General features: G+C 39.4%; 1 protein-coding gene across 4 annotated transcripts in view; it reads left to right on the forward strand.

The window, feature by feature from the left end:
- LOC131245899 (inositol phosphorylceramide glucuronosyltransferase 1-like) overlaps positions 1 to 18,291 on the forward strand; it is a 30,359-nt gene extending 12,068 nt beyond the window's left edge. The window contains exons 1-11 of one of the 4 annotated variants that reach the window (XM_058245660.1): positions 5,533 to 5,705; positions 5,790 to 6,030; positions 9,773 to 9,893; positions 10,446 to 10,631; positions 12,876 to 12,964; positions 13,553 to 13,660; positions 13,923 to 14,060; positions 14,165 to 14,311; positions 17,099 to 17,384; positions 17,474 to 17,597; positions 18,013 to 18,291. In XM_058245660.1, the coding sequence (XP_058101643.1) occupies positions 5,791 to 6,030; positions 9,773 to 9,893; positions 10,446 to 10,631; positions 12,876 to 12,964; positions 13,553 to 13,660; positions 13,923 to 14,060; positions 14,165 to 14,311; positions 17,099 to 17,384; positions 17,474 to 17,597; positions 18,013 to 18,154 (1,581 nt within the window). In that variant the 5' untranslated portion in view covers positions 5,533 to 5,705; position 5,790 and the 3' untranslated portion in view covers positions 18,155 to 18,291. Of the gene's footprint in view, positions 1 to 5,532; positions 5,706 to 5,789; positions 6,031 to 9,772; positions 9,894 to 10,445; positions 10,632 to 12,800; positions 12,965 to 13,552; positions 13,661 to 13,922; positions 14,061 to 14,164; positions 14,312 to 17,098; positions 17,385 to 17,473; positions 17,598 to 18,012 lie in introns of those variants that run through there. The other 3 variants (XM_058245659.1, XM_058245661.1, XM_058245662.1) reach the window with 3 other exon arrangements.
- Positions 18,292 to 19,906: the final 1,615 nt, after the last annotated feature.

Consider the following 19,906-nt stretch of genomic DNA (forward strand, 5'->3'; position numbering starts at 1 on the left):
ATGATGGTTAAATGTCCGCATTGTAACTCTCCCTAGGGCCCATTTATAGGCCCATACTTGTAGTGTGTAGGCCGTCTAGGCCCATCTTCGTTATGAATAGAGTCCATCACCATATAACATGTTTAGTATAGTTCCATGACTCATGCTCATACACATCATATATATGCTTGATATAAGGAGTGACTGATCATAACATATGCTTTTGGGCATATTGTTTATGGGCTCCCTGATAGGCGAAGTTGCCCCACATGAGCGCACGGTACGCGCAGGATTGCTGCATGACTAATAGTGTGATTCATGCACTTCACATTTGTATGACATGATTACTGTACGCCCTAGCAATATCAGGGCTATGGCTTCCACAGGCACATCGTGGATGACAGGATTGGACACCGAAAATACTGTTACTAACATCGGGGCGCCATAGATGTCCCTGGGTGAAAATTCTTAAACCCGATGGTACTAGAAGATGACTCCAACATCGAGACCGAGTGGATATATGAGCGCACGAGGGCCGAATACCAGGAGGTCACGTCTCCCACTGTGTCGTGTTCGGTTGGAAAGGGGTGTGGCCTTACTCGCCTGAGGGTAGAGGGCATCGCTAGGCTGAGTATGACTAGCTCATGAATGGGTCCGCTATCGACGTGTCGGATAGGTATTGACAGACTATTGGCTAGGCGGATAGTGAATTTCTTACGCTCACTTGGACTACGCGCCTAGGAAAGGGGCAATGTCATTTAGAGTGTACTAAACCACGGTGATTATACAGAGTGAGAACTATACTAATATTTGATGCTCTAATGATGAGCTGCATTGATATGTGGATAAGGATTGGCATGCTTGAGTTGCATCTTGCATCGCATGGTCTTGATATGACCGATAACATTCATGTCTTCCACCGCATAGCCCTGGTACGGCTGATTGCATTCATGCACTCATCAGTATGATTCCACATTATTCTGATCTTGTATTCTGAGCACGTTCATATTACACATACACTTACACCACCCTCTAAGCTTTCTATAAGCTTATACACGATTGATGCCTGCAGGTGACGTTAGGACATAGCCGTAGCTTCGCCACAGTAGGAGCGTGCAGTCGAGCTTTATCAGTTTTTATTATTATTATCTTGTATTTCTCTTTATACGCATTGTATCTTAAAGTTTTTTATCATAGTGGATTTTGTGATTGTGTTCTTGTGGTTATTGTTTGTAGGTTATGCTTATGGTTATGCTTATTACGACTCAAAATCATGTTTGAAATCCTCCTTGTAGAATTCCAGGATCGAAACGTGGTGTATGGGTGCCGGGAGCTGAGAATGTGGTACTACGGAGGTTGTCGGTGCCAGATTCGGCAACCAAGAATTTTGTGAGCCTGATTTTCGAGTTTGAGGCGTGACAAATTTGGACTTATAACCTGAAGAACCTGTACCTTATTCAGAATTCTTACCTCTTGTAAGCAGTGCATTAGAAGATATCCTCATGTTGACGTTAAGCTTTCTCATAGCCTTCCCTTGAAGGGTTGAGATAACGGTGTCGACACTCAGGGTTTTATTCGTGAAACACATTGTGTCCTTGAATGACTCATAAGATGCCGGAAGAGAATTCAGCAACATACATGCTTGTTCTTCATCTTTTATCACTTCCTCTATATCCAACAATTTGCAAACTAATTTATTAAAATTGCTGATGTGAGCCTCCAGATCTCCACCCTCTACCATCTTAAAGTTATACCACTGCCACTTCAAGTATAGGCAATTTTCAGAGGAGTTTTTCGTATAGACATCCTCTAACTTCGCCCATAACTTAGCCGCAGTTTTCTCCCTCATGACATTATAGAAAACCTCATCTGTGAGACATAAATAGATCGATGATAAAGCCTTCTTATCAAGAGTATTCCATTCATCATCAGTCATAGTAGACTTTCGTTCCTCAAGAGCACCATCTTCGCCTTACTTGATTAAGGAACTGATCATCTTGATCTTCCATAACTTAAAATTATATTTCACAGAATACTTCTCAATATCATACCTAGTGCCTTCCATTATTGCTAATCCTGCAGATTCAGATCTGTGCCCCAACGATTGCTCTGATACCACTTATTGAGGATTTGTGATGCGGAATCACACAGATCTCGATCTAGGATAGTAATCCAATGGCACTAAGCAATCACAAGAAAACATAAAGATTTAACATGGAAAACCCTTTCGGGAAAAAATCACGGCACAAAACAACAAAAATCCACTATGAAAATAGAAATTATAAAGAAAAAAGACTTACCCGATTCAAACAACCTCAAATCTCACCTTTTAGAAACCTTAAAACTCTTTTAAGAACCCTTGGAATACTTTTAGAAAGCCTTAGAATGCCTTAGAATAGCCCTAAGGACCCCTATTTATAGTTTACAAAACTCTACTTATGCACCACTTTGAAACTGCCTCAAATTTACCCATTCCGCGCACAATTTGCGTAACCTTCGACTGGTCGAGCCAAGGCTTCGACTAGTCGTGTGGACCCTCGACCAATCGAGCAGTGCGGAATAGCGAAAAAAACATAGCCACTGGACTTCGAGTTGAACGGGCCTTGACCAGTCGAGTGGACCCTCGACTGGTTGAGTCAGGCCCTCGATCGGTCGAGCAGCGCGAAAAAGAAGAAGAAGAAGAAAAACATAAAAGAATAAAGACATCTTCTGACAACATTATGTGGCTTAACCACGTTATTTTCCTAATTTTTCTAAACACTTTTCATATTAGGCGCAACTCCTAAAGCCCAACGGATGGAGAGTTATAATCAAACCAAAACTTACTATTTATAGTAAAAACAGAATTAAACATGGAATTCTTTGATATGATGGAATATTGCAAATTCAGAGTGGGCAACCTGGCTTATACAGGTTGGTTGGCTAAAGTAGCTCGTCCTACCCCAAAATCATATATGGTATGTTGAATAACTCATTCTGGTTTACGAGATATATCTGTTTTAAAGTTCTGACGGTTTTGATGACTTATGCCTTGATCGAGCTTTCACTGATTCATCTTGGACATGAAAATGTCCGTGACCCACTCTACATCAATTAGTATAAACTAAGATAAGCTAGTAGTGGAATAAGTAGCTTATCTTACGCAACTTACCATCCAAACGCTCTTTAATGACCCGTGATTTTTGGATGAGATCATCCTTCGTTATGATTTTTGGGCTGTAATCTATTGAAACTGGAGCTGTGGTACTGGGTCCAACAAAAATAGATGGGTCTGTGTGAAATCTAGCCGACTCACCAGAGTGCAGCAGTGGGCCACATGTATGATAAGGCTTGAATCTACCGCTTATTCATGGGACAAACATCATTTTCTCTTTGGCCTTGATTCGTACCAAGGAAATGAGTACTTGAATGTATCAAATTCATAGATTTGCATTGAATATGGATTTGATAAATTTCATAGTCCAGTGTTAGCGAATCAAACCACAAATTCTTGGATTTTAAAAGCATTTCTTGTAGTGATAGAGTATTTATTACAAAAGGATATGTTTTTCTCTTTTCTTTTCTTTTACTTTTTTCGATAGTCTTTCATTTTAATTTTTATAGTTGGCCGCTGATTTTGTTCAGCAAGGTGGGCCACAACATGGATGGTCCAACCCTTGAAAATCTCCCAGATTGGGAGATTCAGGTGGCTCTCATTTTTGGGTTGAATGTGGACTATTGCTGCATTTATTTTCAAACCGTCCATTTTTAGGACACAGTATGAAGGGATAGAATTGTTTTATCTAGTACAACGTGGCATGGTCCATCGTGTGGGTTTTACACTGGTTAGAGACCTCGGCCTCCCAAGTGCTCTTCGAGCACTATAAGTTTTGATGCTCCTAATACACTTGGTGGGCCATCATGCAAAAATCACACTGATAAGATGATCTAATCCATCTTTGATTCCTTATTGCTTTACATAGCCATCTTTTTTCCAAGCCATGGATGGAATGGTTAGGATTGCCTGATAGAAGTGATTCTCTGTGATGGTGGCCAACTGATGGATGGATGAAATTATTGATCGGATACCTCCAGTACTCTAAGAGAGCTATAAGTTATAATGTTGCTGCCTGGAAATGGTCAGACAATCCCATTTACCAACTATCTATTAAGTGCAGAAAACAATTTGCGGGCCCATAACATCAACGGTTTCGATCACTGAACAGCGGGCCCCTTCTTATAAAATCTGAAAACCTCGACAGTACTGTATGTTATCTCCTGCCTGAGTATGCATAATATAGGATGTGGAATGACGTATGACACCCACCTTTTTGCATTTGTTTTATTCATGCCATTCATACATTTTCCCTTGCATAAGCTCAAAATAGAGGTGGACCAAAGCCGAGGTGAACCACATTGCAGGAAAGAGGGAAAATACTAACGCTTACCTTTGAAACCTTATTAAGGTTCTTTGTGATATTTATTTGGGATGTAACTTGTTCATAAGGTCATATAAACCCAAGATAAGAAATAAAAATATCAGTTTGATACAAAACTTATGACCCCCAAAAGTTCTTAAACGTAGGTATTTAACCCACATTGTTTCTTGTGGTATAGTCCACACATACATCACAATGGGCCCTACAGAGTCAGTTCACATGGCTATCTCCATTATCAAATATTAGCTATATGAAAATAAAAATATTAGCTTGATCTAAAACTGATGGCCTCCAAAAAAGTTTTGGACAGTAGGTCTACTTGGGTGTTGAGTTGAACCCTGTGGAGTTTCGGGGATGGCCAGCTCAATGAGTTTGCTGCTTACAAACGTGTGTTCGACCCTCTTGCCCGTCGTTATCCGTAGAGTTGTGCATGAACCGAGTTAGCTCACTTAACTCGCTTGACTCAACTCAAAAAAGCTTGAATCGAATCGGTCCAAAACTAAGTTCAAGTCGAGTCAAGTTGATTTTTGGAGTTCAAAAATATTTCGAGCCAAGTTCGAGCTTGTCCGAGCTCGGATCGAACCTCAACTCGAATAGAACTAGGATCGAACCAGTTTGGTGACCCGGTTATTTTGATATCGATGTTGCTCACTAAGTGTTTGATGAAATGACTCAATGAAGTGTTGTTTCAGGTGCATACATTCTTAGTTAGATCAGCCAGTGGCGAGGAAGGTATAGATATGAGACAAATCATTACTAAAAAAATAAAACATTATGTGATAAAACTATCCTCATATCTTGATTTTGATTCTACGTATTGAGTGTTCGTTGAAATACCCTAAACCCTGAACTTTTGCTGTTGTTTTGCATTACGTGAGAATTTACATGTGCATTCTATGTGTTTAAAAATATGCCACACAAACTTGAACTGGCCCAAGCTGCTGCCCAAACGAAGCTGAGCCAAGTTCGAGCTGGGGTCAGCTAGTGGCCGAGTCATGTCGAGCTATGCTAAGTTCGACTTGTCTGGACTCGCATACAACTCTGGACTTACCGACACGCTAGATAGATATAACTATATAAGTAAAAACTTCAAATATTGGCTATATGCGTACTACGCACCCATGCGGATGATAGCACATCTAGCGACAGAACTAGCCAGGCGGCAGTTCTTTTCTAAAAGATCGATCATGATTTCCAGGCTTCCAGGGACGAAATGAAGATGAAGAAAAACCCTCACATCTTCTAGGGTTTCAACGATCCTCAAAAGAGATTTCCTTTCTTCGTTTCTGTCGAATCAAATCTCTCGAGGTAATCAGAGGAATCCGTTATTTTACTCGGAATCTCGATATCGAATTCGATTCCCCCCTCGTTTTCCCGATTTTTCTGGATTAGGATGAGATCATCCGCGTCGAATTTAGGTTGTCTGCTCGTTTTCGCCATCGCATTTGCGGGAATCTGCGGTAAAGGAGTCGCCGGAATTCAATCTGAGGCGTATGTTACTCTTCTCTACGGAGATGAATTTCTTCTCGGAGTTCGAGTTCTCGGGAAATCGATTCGGGAGACGGGATCGACAAAAGACATGGTTGTTCTTGCTTCGTACGGAGTTTCCGATTACGCGAAGAAGCTTCTTCGGGTATGGTTTCTGTTCTGGGAATTAAAATTCAGTTTATGGTTTAATGCAAACGAGTTAACTGAGTCGACTTCTAGTAACACGATATTACAAAGCAGAGAAAGGTTGTATCTATCAATGAGGAAATACTAGGATACAGTATACTCAGGTTTTCAATTCTTACGAGTGGGCCCATGGTTTGATAATCCAGACCAGTGGTCTGTTGCTTCTCTCTGTGGATGAGCCATGCCACAAAAATTACTTTAATCGAACAGTCCGAACCGTTCAATTTTTGTCGCCTATTATTTGATGGTTGCTGAGTGATCACTACCAGCCTCGAACCGTTGTCCTTATGTCACAGCTTTAAGGCTCTGAACCTCAAGAGTCAAGACGGAGAAAGGCTGGCAGGATCTTCAAAACCAGGAAATCTTTCAAAAAAAATCTTCAAAACCGGGAAATTATGGGGACATGCTCTGCCCACTGTAGGTCGCAGTAGACCAATGGTCGAGATTACTCAACCATATCCATCATGAAGGCAATTCGGGGCCAATGTGCTTACCACAGTCAGACTCAGACCTCCTTATGAGGAGTGGATCCATGATCCTCTACGAGTTTTCAAATAACCTCCTAAGCCTGGACACTTCTATGTGGTCTCGATAATTTTCTTCCTTTTTCATAATTTTCTATTTTCTAGCTCTTGGCTTGTGAAAATACATAAATGTCCTTCTAAATTAGTCTCTGTAGACACCCCACCTAAAACAAAGATGAGCCACTCTTTGAGCTTCAGCTTGACTTCAATAAATTATCTCCTACTGACTTAGAAATCATTGAAAATCCAAACGGGTCGAACAACGAGCATACTCGGCACGTTCTGGAGACAACCAATGGACCCGATCGGCTAGCACCAAATTCAATAACGATTCGGTCACAACCGTGCATCCGAACTCTAGAACCCGAGGAACTCTCTGTACATAGCACTGATATGCGAAAAAAAAAAGGATAAAATGAACTCTCTCTACTTAAGGATCACTCTCTGTACTACTTAGTCTTCTCGAATAATATTGTGTTGAGGCGTAAAAAATTACATTTTCAAGATTGAGGAAAGCACAGTCGTTCTTGTACACAAAGTAGCCATGGTGTTATCGAAAGCAAATTTTAACTGATCATGATGATTTATGGTTCATTGGAAAGGTGGTTAAATGATATTCCTAACAGACTTAAGTTTCCTCCAATTTGAGTTTTGATGAAGAAGATCTGGTCTGTTTACCAAAACCAAACATTGCCGAGTGGCCGAAGCCGTAAAAACTCTGGTAGCACTTTAGACTAGTCAAACGGGATCTGATTGAAGTGATTTCAATTCCATTGAAAAGCTTATCACCCGACATTTTCAATGAGCCTAAGATCATTGAAAATGGACAATCAGTCAAATTGCAGATAATTGATTTCATATACTGAACAGTCGTACTTTCGACAGGTTAAACGAGGTTCGATCGGAGCGGTTCTAATCTTATTATGAAGCTTATCTGATTATCTTTCCAACAAGACTAAAATTATCGAAAACGGGCGGACAACGAACAAGATACAAGCATTTAAACAGTTTTTAGAAAAAAAACAAAAACTAATCATGACGATATATATATATATATAAAGATAAAGTCATTACCTTTAGCTTATATATATAATATATTAAAATATTTATCATATGTACGATATATATATATATTACTTTATAATTTAAACAGCGGGTGCCCACAACGCAATCCAACGAACTACGGCTGTTGGCAATAAATTGCCGCTGCCAACACCTATATAAGAAGCTTGTTGCCAAGGAAGGAAAAAAAAAAAAAACACAACGTAGGAAAGTGAGATAGAGAGGGAAAGAGCGAAAGAGAAAAAAAACAGAGGGCAAAAGACAAAGAAATAGAAAGCAAAAGGAGATATAGGAAAATACAGAGAGGGTTCGAGGGTTGGAGTTACCCGGAGGTGCCTTAAAATTTTCCAACATTGCAACATGCTTCTCGACATAGGATATGAAAAAGGTTATTAAAGAAGTAACTGAAGCTAAGAGTTTGTCTACCTCTATTTAGGTCGCATTCCACTCCACACATTCCAAGTGCATCAACTACATTTACATTTCCTTATATCTCATTCCGCATTATTCTTCCTCTTTTATTTTCTTTTACTTTATTTGTCTGCCCACGATCTTAAATCTTGCGAAGCAAGACTAGTTTATACTTCATCTTATTTACTGCATTTTTATTTTATTTGCCTACGTGGTGCTATTTAGCTCCATGAAGTAAGGCTAGTTTGTATTTCATTTTACTCACTGCATTTTTATTTTATTTGCCTACCCGAGGCCACTTGGCTCTGCGATGTAAGGCTAGATAATTTCTTCTTCTTTTTTTCGTTTGCTTTACCCTTATGGGTTATGTGAATCACGACTAAATATAAAATTGTCAAAATTTTGTTGAATCCCTAAAAACTGTTAAATCTTGTGAAGTAAAGACCATACATTATGTGGGCGGAAAAGGATACCTAATTCCTTCTTTTTTCCGTCGCTAAGGCCCCTTACTCGGAATCTACAGTCGTAAACCAACCACAGGAGTCACTTGAGTTAAGGAATCATAAGATTTCCTGATCCTTAAGCGATTCTACGGTTCTTAGCCAATCGTAGATTTTGAGTTTCATTTGGCTAGTGGTGACTCCGAATTAAATATATTTTTACATCCAAGCCAACAACATACTCTGGTTACACCAGCAAATCAATACCAAAGCCGGGGGGGGGGGGGGGCGTTGACAGTCTCATCTTGACATATAGAGGGTTTTTAGGCAATTTCTTAGCCTCTCATTATTAAATTCCTTTATAATTTCTCATCTACCTCTGAAAATATGGAACTACCATTATAAAGTCACATTCTATTAAGACATTGGGTCTATATAGGTAATTTCCTATCACACTCAAGGATGATCATGATCGGACCATTGCTTATGACAATCTGGTTTACTAAAAACCATTAATCTAGGTTTGGTAACTGAAATTCTATTAATCCAATTTTGTAATGGACAGGCTAATCTGGTCTATGTAAACCAACCTGGGGTCATTTATAAATATACAGGTACAGAAAATCAGTCTCTTTTTTCTATTGAATTCTCCCTTTTTTACTCTCCCAAGTCGTCTTTGTCTGAACAACATATCAATTCATAGACTCATCGGTTTGTATTGTATCATCATCAGTTTGTCTCTTTTTTCTCTTGAATTCTCCCTTAATTTATATTGCACCCATGTGCCATGCATGGATTTAATTAGTTCATATTAGCTTCATTGTTTGGTAGAGGAATGTTATTGTGTGTGGGACAACTCTGACCATGTGATTGCATTGGGGTTTTGCCTGTTGCAACTGCACAGTTCTTAGTTTTTGAGTTAACCAAGTGTTTTGTAAGCCACAAGTTGGATGGCTAGCCTGATCAGCTGATTTTCTTAGTTATGGACCACCCTCATGGTTGTCAGCAAATTAAGTGTCCCTATCATCATACAAAAGTGCCACATGTGCCAAAGTGGCATGCATCTGTCAAACATCAGCATGCTTTTTGAAATTGAATTGTCTTTTGAGCATATAGGTGCTGCAAAAGGTTTCCATGGTGGCATAATTTTCTAAGTGTGACTGTTGAAGTTTTGACTGTTGTCTTTTTCTACATTGTTTATTGTTCTTTCTCTTATCATGTACTTGTTTTGTCTGCTAATTTTGAATTATGCTTCATTTGATAGGCTGATGGTTGGATTGTGGAGCTTATAAGTCTATTGGCTAACCCTAATCAAATACGGCCAAAGAGATTTTGGGGAGTCTACACCAAACTAAAAATATTTAACATGACAAATTACAAGAAAGGTAATTTCTTTTCTTTACTGACTTCCAACAATTTGATTGTCGTAGTTATTTGATCCTTCAAAAAATAATATAAAAATTGTAGTTATTTGCATTCAATCCATACATCATATTGGGCTTGAGGTGTTAGACATAACAGTCCTAGAAAACTCTGCATACTGAGATATCTGTATGGTGCATTATGAAAATGCTGAATTCGGAGGTGTTTTGTTGGGGCAGTTGCTGTCTGGGGCCCCTTTTTGGGCTTTCACCTTTGTATTCTTTGCTGCCATTGGCTCTTCTGCAATAAAATTCTGTCTACTTTTAAAAAAAATGCTGTATATACTATTAGATAATTATCTGATCATAAAAACATATGGTATAGAAAGGAAATTTTTTTTTTATCAAGACATTGTATTGATCTCTTTTCTCAGTACTGCTAAGAAATATATAGACAGTAGTAGCAAGGCCAAGAAATAGGATTAGGATTTTCCTTAGGTGTCCAACATGTCAATTTGTTTTTGTAGCTTGCATTTGGTTGAGTTTGGTATTATACTAAAAAATTGTTTTGTGCAGTTGTGTATCTAGACGCAGATACTATTGTACTGAAAAATATTGAGGATCTCTTTAAATGTGGGAAGTTTTGTGCGAACTTGAAGCATTCAGAAAGGATGAATTCTGGAGTCATGGTAGTGGAGCCATCAGAAACAATTTTTAAAGACATGATGAGCAAAGTTAACACCTTGCCTTCTTACACTGGAGGTTTTGATATTCCCTCATGCCTTTTGTTGATGACTATTTTTATTTTATTTTTTTCTGTTTCCCTGCATGTGAACTACACATTCCTTTTGGTGGGCTGTATCCATCATTGATTTGTTCTTGAAATAAGTAATTGAAAAGGTTTGATTAAATCTACCATTTGTAGAATACTGAGCTGCCTTTAACACAACGTACACTTTAGTGCCACACCAGACACTCAACACCACATAACCTTGTACACGATCTATAGGATGTAGGCTCATAGTTTTGGTTCGAATTAGTCTGTTTTTGCATTAAGGGGCCTGTTTGTTTTGTGGGAAAATCTTGAAAACCTGTGGAAAAGAGTATAAATCCCATGAGGATTTGTTTGGATACAAGGAATCTAATGCTTGGACATGGAAAAAGTAAAAATTATTTCCTTCAGCACTATTGAAAAATGGATTCCATATTTAGGAGTCTTGTTTGTTTTTTTTTTTTGCAAGAGGAAATTCCGGATACATTAAACAACGGTTACCTTGTATCTTACGCCAGAGAATCCTAACCATGGAAAAGACTATGAATATTCAGCAGAATCTACTGTTTACTTTACAATCCACATAATAGAAAACGTCATGTCAAAGGAAAACTTTTATTTTTGTTTGGAGAGTCTAGCTATCTCGATGAGCCCTTCTGTGACAGTTTCTTCTGTTTGTGGACCAAAAAAGAGGGTGAACTCGATTTCATTTTCCTAGCTTCTTCTAAGAAACAAGTAAAACTAAAAAAAAAAAAAAAAAAAACATGTTAAATTTCCTTTTCATATCCACTTGTGTTTCGGACTTTTAGTGTTTTAATTGTCTCCTGCAATTGACAAGGATACAAAGCAACCGGAATGCATTTAAACCTATTCTACTATTGGTGCATTGCCCTTTTCTCAATTTCGGATTAGTTCTTGAATATAATATGTGGGTCAATTATCTCCGGTAACCCAATTGATGAGGACATCACTTCACGTACACCATTGCGTACGTATCAGGGGAGGAGGCGAGCTGCACTGATTTCCTTGTGGCTAGGCAAGTACTCGTGATCATGCTGAAGACCCCATGTGCATGTGCGAGCATTTGGAAGACCCCACACTGGGAAGATGCACATGGGTTGATTTATGGAGTAATCCAAACCAATGAATTGAAAGGACGTGACGATCGGGCCGTTGGATCACATGATCGAGCCATTGATCGTGGATTGTCCACACTAGTTTTTCTTAGATTTTATCAACTTATCGAATTTGGTTTTGTTTATGTTATATTTGGACACCATTATGAGTGTTTTTAGTTGATTTTAGTTATACTAGGGTTATTTTCGTCAAAATTCACAAAACCAGGCATTTATTGTAATTTTTGAACTTTCTTGGAGCTATAAAAGATGGTAGGCATGTGACCCTCTCCCCCATTGGATTTTGTGATTAGAGAGAGAGAGAGAGAGAGCTTTTGCTTTCTTCTTCTTCTATCTTCATGAGATTTGAAAATACTTCCATACGATTTGGAAGGGAGATTGGTGTGAGGCTAATGTTCATCAACGGAGGTACAAGGTCTCCATCTATCCTCACATCATCGCCTCTTTTCCCTTCCATTAAGGTATTTTCTTTTAAGTTCTCCGATTCTCCCATCATAAGCTTTCATCTTCTCATAAATCCAACTTTCCCTTTATTTATTTACCTTACAAACCCTAACCGACCTAAACTCATCCATCCCACACCACACGTGTGCCCATACGGCCACACCTTGCCCTTTTGGTTTTCCATCATCCTTATATCAAAACCCCTTTTCTTCCATTCCCAAAACCATAACCCTAAATCTAAAATTTCTAACTTTCATACTTTCCCAAATTATCCAAACCATAAATTTTACCTTAGGTTGTATTAGGTCTTCTACTTTGAAATAGATTATATCTTATGCTAATTGGATGTCCCTACATCCATTAGATTCTAGTTTCCTTTTTATTTAATGATCTTGTGTTACGATGTTGGTAACTTAGGTTAGGATTATGCATGATGTTCTTTTGGTTTTCATGGTATTCGTGATGATTATGGCAATGTCTATGTTTTTTTATTCATTATCTTAATGTCGCTACTTGATCTCACATATTATTTGGTTTATGCATCAGTCCTGCATCACCAATTTTCTTTTATTCTAACAGGGGATCAAGGTTTTTTAAATTCATATTATGCTGGATTTGCCAATGCACATATCTTTGATCCAAACTTATCAGCAGATGTGGTAAATTCAAGACCAGTACCTGAAATGGAACGACTATCTACTCTATACAATGCAGATGTTGGTCTCTACATGCTGGCCAATAAGGTAACCAGTATGTGGCTTTTGGCAAATGATGATTTTCATTTGTTTAAAAATGTGCTACATTTAGTCTTCTAGGCAGTCATTGTTTTGCAATGAAGCCAGACATCCTTTTTTCTGTTTATCTCTGAAGCTGTTTTCATTTTATGATATCTCATTATAGGTTGTTGCTCTGATAATGGAATGCCATACCACTGCTATTGTTGCGTTTATTTGCATTTCAACTCAGAATGTTTTATGCCATTTGAATTTGATTTTTATTATTTATTTATTTATTTTTGCTTTTTTCCCCTGTTAATCTCTCCTGCCTTCTTACTCAGACATGTATAATGCTTCCTTCATATGTGAATAACTTGATCGACCTTGGTTATGATGACTACTCACCTCTGGATGACAGATGTTCTGACATTTGATATAGAGATTTGTTCAATTTAATGTTTAGTTCAAAGGGAACCATCATATGTAATTCTATCAGTTCTGACCAGACTGGTTCATATCCATCAAAGTGACTCCTAGCATTGCATACTGTTAGAGGCTTAGCTTGCCATTTGATTTGCATTACTGATCTTCCCTTTGCATTTACTGTATACACAGTGGATGGTAGATGAAAAAGAACTTCGAATTATTCACTACACCCTTGGCCCCCTTAAACCATGGGACTGGTGGACAGCTTGGCTTCTGAAACCTGTTGACATCTGGCAGGTACATGGTTCATAAGTCAATTATATGTGTTGTCAATGCACAGATATTTGGTTGTTCTTTATCAATGTATCCATGCATGTGCCACTAACTGGAAAAAAAAAGAGTCTCATGTGTCCAAATGGATATAAGCAATGTGGCGTTTACACAAGTTTGCAGAGGACATTATTTGAAGTTAAATATTCCAATCAGACAGTTGAAAGAGACCGAGATGGTTAATGCACCTCCAACTTTATGATTTTTTTCAAGTCTGCTGATGTTGCAGAATGTTCGGGAACAGCTTGAGGAATCGCTTCCAGGAACGGGAGGAGGCAGGAACCCTAATGAACAGCTTCTAGTCAAATTTCTCTTTGTCCTTCCATTGTGTGTGTTATTATTTTGCTGCTATAGATCATTTCTTCAGGTTAGCACCTTCAGACCAGCTCATTGTTTAAATTTTCAAGCTAGTTTAAGATGTTTGTCTGGATTAGTTCAAAAGATGAATTGATATTTTTGTTATTGTTGCAGCACAGGGATCTTTTTGATACCTTTTGTAGAAGCTCTTTTTGTAATCTCATTAAATGCATCTACTACAAATACAAGTCTGGCGGCGGACATGCTACCTACTCAACCATTGGTGTTACTTCACCGTCTATCATTAATTCTAATCAACAGGTGCCTTTTCTTTCTTAGCTCCAATCAACTGGTTATTTGTTTTCTTAGCAATGTAAGTATTTATTTGTTTTTAAACTCGGTGAGATCTCCTGCACAAGATTCGGCACCCAGATCCACTGAATTAACTTATCGAAGACTAGAGAGTGATGGAGGGAGGAAGAAGAGTGGAAACATGGTTTCCAGAATTTCCTTCTTTTTTTCTTTTTGAAAGTTTAAAAAAAATTATTGGGAACGCGCCAACAGGTGACTAAGAACACACACACACACACACACACAACCCAAAGAAACAGCCCCCAAAAGCAAAGACCCAAAGAAAACCTAGACCCTAAAGGGCAACAACTCAGAAAATACCCATAACCCAAACAATCCCCTCCTGCAACAATCCAATTGACATTATGGCTAGTATTATAGAATCATCTTCCATTCCTTTCTTCCCAGATCCCCCAGAGACTAGCCGACAAACAAGTCCTCCACTGATCTCTCTTTTCCTTTGAAATAACCCGCATCATGCCAGACCATAAGCAGCTCACTTGTAGATTGTGGCATCACCCAACACATGTTGAATTTGGTAAGAATACCATACCACACCTTGGAAAGAACCCAGCAGTGGATAAAGAGGTGGTTGACTGATTCCGAGTCCTTCTTACATAGAAAGCAAATGTTGGGCTGAATCATCTATCTCATCTGAAGATTATCTGCAGTTAAAAGCCTTTCACACCCTACAAGCCAGCAAATAGCTCTGCCTAAGGTAACTGCATTCAGCTGGCTTGCTGGGAGAGAGAGAATATTAATATAGTGGATAACCCTAAAAAAAAGGGGATGATTCTTCCTAATATACACTCGATGTGCCAGGCTGATTCGGAATCTGTTTCGCACGTTATCCATTGCTGGTTTGCGAGTGATCTATGGAATGCTATTATTTCCAGATTTTCTTTCTGTTGGGTTGTGCCGAGGTCTGTTGGTGATCTGTTTTTGGCATGGCATGAGGCTCATATTGATAAAGAAAAGTTGGCACCTTGGCAGTTGTGTTTGCTGGCTAGTCTCTGGGTGATCTGAGAGGAAAGAAACAGAAGGTGTTTCCACAATTTTAGCCATTCTGTTCAATGGGTTCTAGATAGGACTTGGGGCTTTGCAAAAGAGTGGGACATCTGTAATAGGAGTGAGAAAGCTTGTAGCTTGCCATTGTAGCTCGGTAGGGTTTTTTTTTTTTTTTTTTCCCTCTCTGTATTCTGTCGCCTTTTGGTGCCCTTTCAACATATTTTCAGTTTACTCGATTAAAAAAAAAACTGCAACTTTCAGCAAGGCTGCATTGGACCAAACATATTTGGAATATATGAATTCTCCATTCACTTTAGACTTGGACAACAAAGTATATAGAGATCTGACTGAAAAACTTCCAGATGGCTCCATCCTCCACATCAAATGATCCTTCTCCCCAGTGATCAGGTGGAAATGCTAGATGGCTCGCCTCATCATCTAACTGAAAGAGGCGGGAAGGAGGGGTCCACAATGTTGAAGTACCAGAAATTGAGGCACAATGTGCTGCTAGAATATTGGCATACAAAATATGCAGTATCACCTATCCACACATCTTTCCCAAAAGCGGAACCTCTCCTTGTCCCCAAGATTGAAACCCACCCCCTGCTCAAAACTTTACCTTGTAGAAAATGACGCCTCTCCAAATAGTTGAGGCCTGATACAAGGACAAATTCTTCATACACCAGCCACCAACCTCTCACCCATACTTGGAAGCAACTGAGACCCTCCATAGAGCATTATCTTCAGTCCCAAACCTCTACAACCATTTAGCCAATGGAGCTTCATTTCCTTTCAGAATCATTTATGCCCAAAACGATATTTTTCATATTCCTGGAAGAATCTCTGTGAATGGAAATCGAAGAAACAAGAAACCGGCTCAGCTGCTAACACACATGGAGTACCTTGTGAATTATACAATCTGGTGCTGCTTGCCATCATTACAAAGAGACTGTTAAGAAGCAAGTGAGACTTCTGGTGTCAGATTGCTTGTGGTTCGAGGGAACCCTTTTGTATATTTACTTTAGTTTCATTTATTCAATATGTTTCACACGGGACACCTCTGGATATGTTTGTCCTACCACATTTTTGTTTTAGTTTGGGTCAGGAAGACATGCTTATTGCACATTTATTGATCTCATGAACTTTGCTGCTAAGCCCACACACTTGTACAAGCCAGCTAATGCACACACTGCCACATGCCAGCATGGCACACAGGTGAATTATCCAAGCCATCCATCATGCGCACCTTACCATGTAGATGCTACTGCCAAAAGATAATGGCGGCCCGCTCAGTTGTTGTGCCTTGATTTAGAAGTAAGTGGACAGGTTAGAAATATTTTGGCTGATTTTTTCACAACCATAATTTTTTTTTCAATTAATTGTGGCCCAAATGTCTAATGGACTGACCTGATTCTTGGGACAGGGAATATACATGGTGGTACCCTTTTGATGGATGGCTTGGATATAGCAGCTTTGTGCCACGCTGGCCTGTGGTGGTGTGTGCAGTAGTGATTTGTACACGTGGGGTTAGCAAAGCTCTTGGCCTCATATTTGAGCAGAAATGGGTTTCCACAATTCCCTTTCCAACAGGGTTTCCTGACTACTTCCTAAGCTGTTGGGAGATTTTGGTTTTGTCATGTGGAATATTAGGAAGCTGGTTTCTCTAATTTGATTTTCATATTCATCTTGGAAATGGAGATCCCATGCAATTCTTTGCCTTTAAGCTATTATGTTCTTTTGTTGTGACAGTTCTCAAATGGCTCATATTCCAAGCTGCCTGCTTATTTGGGCGGCATCTCTGTTTTCATCTGCTTTATTGCAGCCGCGGTATCTCTTAGACTTGCATTCATTGTTGTTCCCCGACAAGTAATGCCATGGACAGGTTTGCTTCTAATGTACGAGTGGACATTTACAAGCTTTTTCATAATATTTGGAAGTTACCTCCATTTAGTGTATGAATGGGGAAAGGCAACAGCAACTCCAGGAGGAACCTTCTCCCCTCAGGGCCAATCTTCTGATTACGATTCAGGCAAAGGTACCTGAAGTTTTTTAATTTTTTTTGTTGATTTTGCTTGTTTCCTAGTAGTTTTTATAACTTATTTGTTTTATTAATTTGAAACACAGGTCATCAACGCCAGGTTTCTAACTGTGACACTGCCACATGGTTCTATGGAATTGGGATGGCAGTTCTGGCCGTTGCTGCTCCCTCGCTGCCGTGTCTGTTGGGAATAACTGCACTGTTTGCAAGGTGATTTTCTCAGCATTTTTTAGGTTTCCATGCACACATTGCATATTCTCAAGCACTAAAAAAGCATCGCCAAGAATCCATAATCAGGGCCATTTTTTTGATGCCGTCATATGAATGGTTCATATACCCAAGGAAAATGGACCATTGTAGCCATCATTTCACATTCAACAGGCAAAATTCACATAACACAATTTATGGGATGCGGCCCATCCATGTGCTCCATATAAATTGCCATGACTATTTGCAGTGTATATGGTGATAACCATGTTTCACAGAACTTCAGGAAATTTTAAATATTTTTCCATGAATTACCTTTGCATGCAAAGTCCGAAGAGTCAAATACCCCAAGTAGCTTGTTTAGCTGTTGACAGTGATGCACTGATAATTTACTTGGAAGGTTTCTGTCTTTCCATAGGTTAGGTTTGATGGTTGGAGGAGGGCTAGTGTTAGCATCTTTCATGACATATGCTTCAGAGCATCTTGCAGTCATTGCTTTTGTGAGGGGCCGCGAAGACTGTGATCAGCCCCAGAGCAGGAGTCTTTGTTTTTTATGTTGATCAATTGTGCCAACTGCAAGCATTGGTTGCATCCATTTTGTAACAGCAAAACCACATCTAATTTGTAACCTAGCAATTTTCCACATTCATTTGGTGCATTGATCAAGCTGTGTCAACATGCAGTAGTGTTCTTCCAACTTGTCAGCATTTCTTTTTAAAATTATTATTTTTTAACACACAACCCCACATGGGCACTTGAACTCATGGTCTCAATGTTGAAACGTGAGATGTCTACCAATGGGTTGGAACCCTGTGAGATGTATTGTGCATGATAATTGGCCTTCTGCACAAGGCAATGCATTAAAGGTGCGTGATCGGGTAGTTAATTAGCTGGGGATGGAGACTGCATGTAACCGACAGCTGGAGGAAGTTCCTGCAACCCTGACATGGCCTAATGAAAGAGCATCATGTGTACCGGTTAATATGGGCATTACAGTAGAAAGTAAAGATTCCCATGGGTGCGGCCCACCTCACCCAAGATCTACCTTGATGTATGTATTCTATATCCACTCCGTCTATCCATTTTGCCATATCATTTTAGGGCATGAGCTCAAAAATGAAGCAGATCCAATTCTCACGTGAGCCATACCATAGCAAACAATGGTGGTTGAACGACCGTTAAAAACTTCCTAGGGCCCATCATAATGTTTATTTTGCTATCCAACCATTTGATAAGGTCACATAAACTTGGATGAATGGGGAAAAAAAATACAAATATCAGCTTGATTCAAAACTTGTGGCCCGTTAATGATCAATCACCACTGGTTGCTACGGTATGGTCCACTTGAGAATTGGATATGCTTCATTTATGGGCTCATGCCCTAAAATGATCTAGCAAAATGGATGGACTGTGTGGATATAGAATGCATACATCAAGGTGAGCCCGTCTTAGGTTAGGCCGGGATCCGGATTGCCTACTAACACTGCCAGTAGCGAGGTGGTTACTGGACAGTGCTGTGGGCCCCACCAGGAAGTGTTTTATCCACGCCAACTGTCTATTTTTCGAAGATCATTTTAAGGCATGAGCTAAAAATGAGACATCCAAATCTCAAGTGGACCACACCACAAGAAAACAGTGGTGATTACATGCCCACCGTTAAAAAAGCTTTCAAGGGCCCATTGTAATGTTTATTTTTCATCGAAATGGTTGATTAGGTCACAAAGACCTGGACTAACGGGAAAATACAATATCAGTTTCGTCCAAAACTTTTGTGGCCCGAGAAGTTTTTAATGGTGGACGTTCATGAGATTTGGATCTTCCTCATTTTTTGGCTAATGCCGTAAAAAGATTTGGACAACATAGATAAAACACATAAATCATAGTGGGCCCCACAAAGCGCCATCCAGTAGCTACTGGCTATATCAGTCGGCAATCGGTGTCTAGGTCCGGGGGCCGAACCTAATCCGCTGTGGGGTGCTCTTTTGCACGGGTTGGCTACTTCCATGCCCGTCCTCAGCTGGTTACAGGCTAGGGCTCTGAGGGCCACCATGATGTATGGATTTTATCCACACTGTCAATGCATTTTTTTCCATTTTATTTTAGGTTATGAGCCCAAAAATGAGGCATATCCAAGGTTCAAGTGGACCAGAAAATGGAGATTAAACTCTTACCATCGAAAACTTCTTGGTTGCCATAAAAGTTTTGGATCAGGCCGATATTTATGTTTTCCTTTCATCCTGGTCTCTATGACCTCATGAACAGGTTAGATGGAAGATAAACATCCACATGAACAGGTTAGATGGAAAATAAAC

Source organism: Magnolia sinica, chromosome 5 (genome assembly GCF_029962835.1).
Source record: "Magnolia sinica isolate HGM2019 chromosome 5, MsV1, whole genome shotgun sequence".
Classification (NCBI taxonomy): Eukaryota; Viridiplantae; Streptophyta; class Magnoliopsida; order Magnoliales; family Magnoliaceae; genus Magnolia; species Magnolia sinica.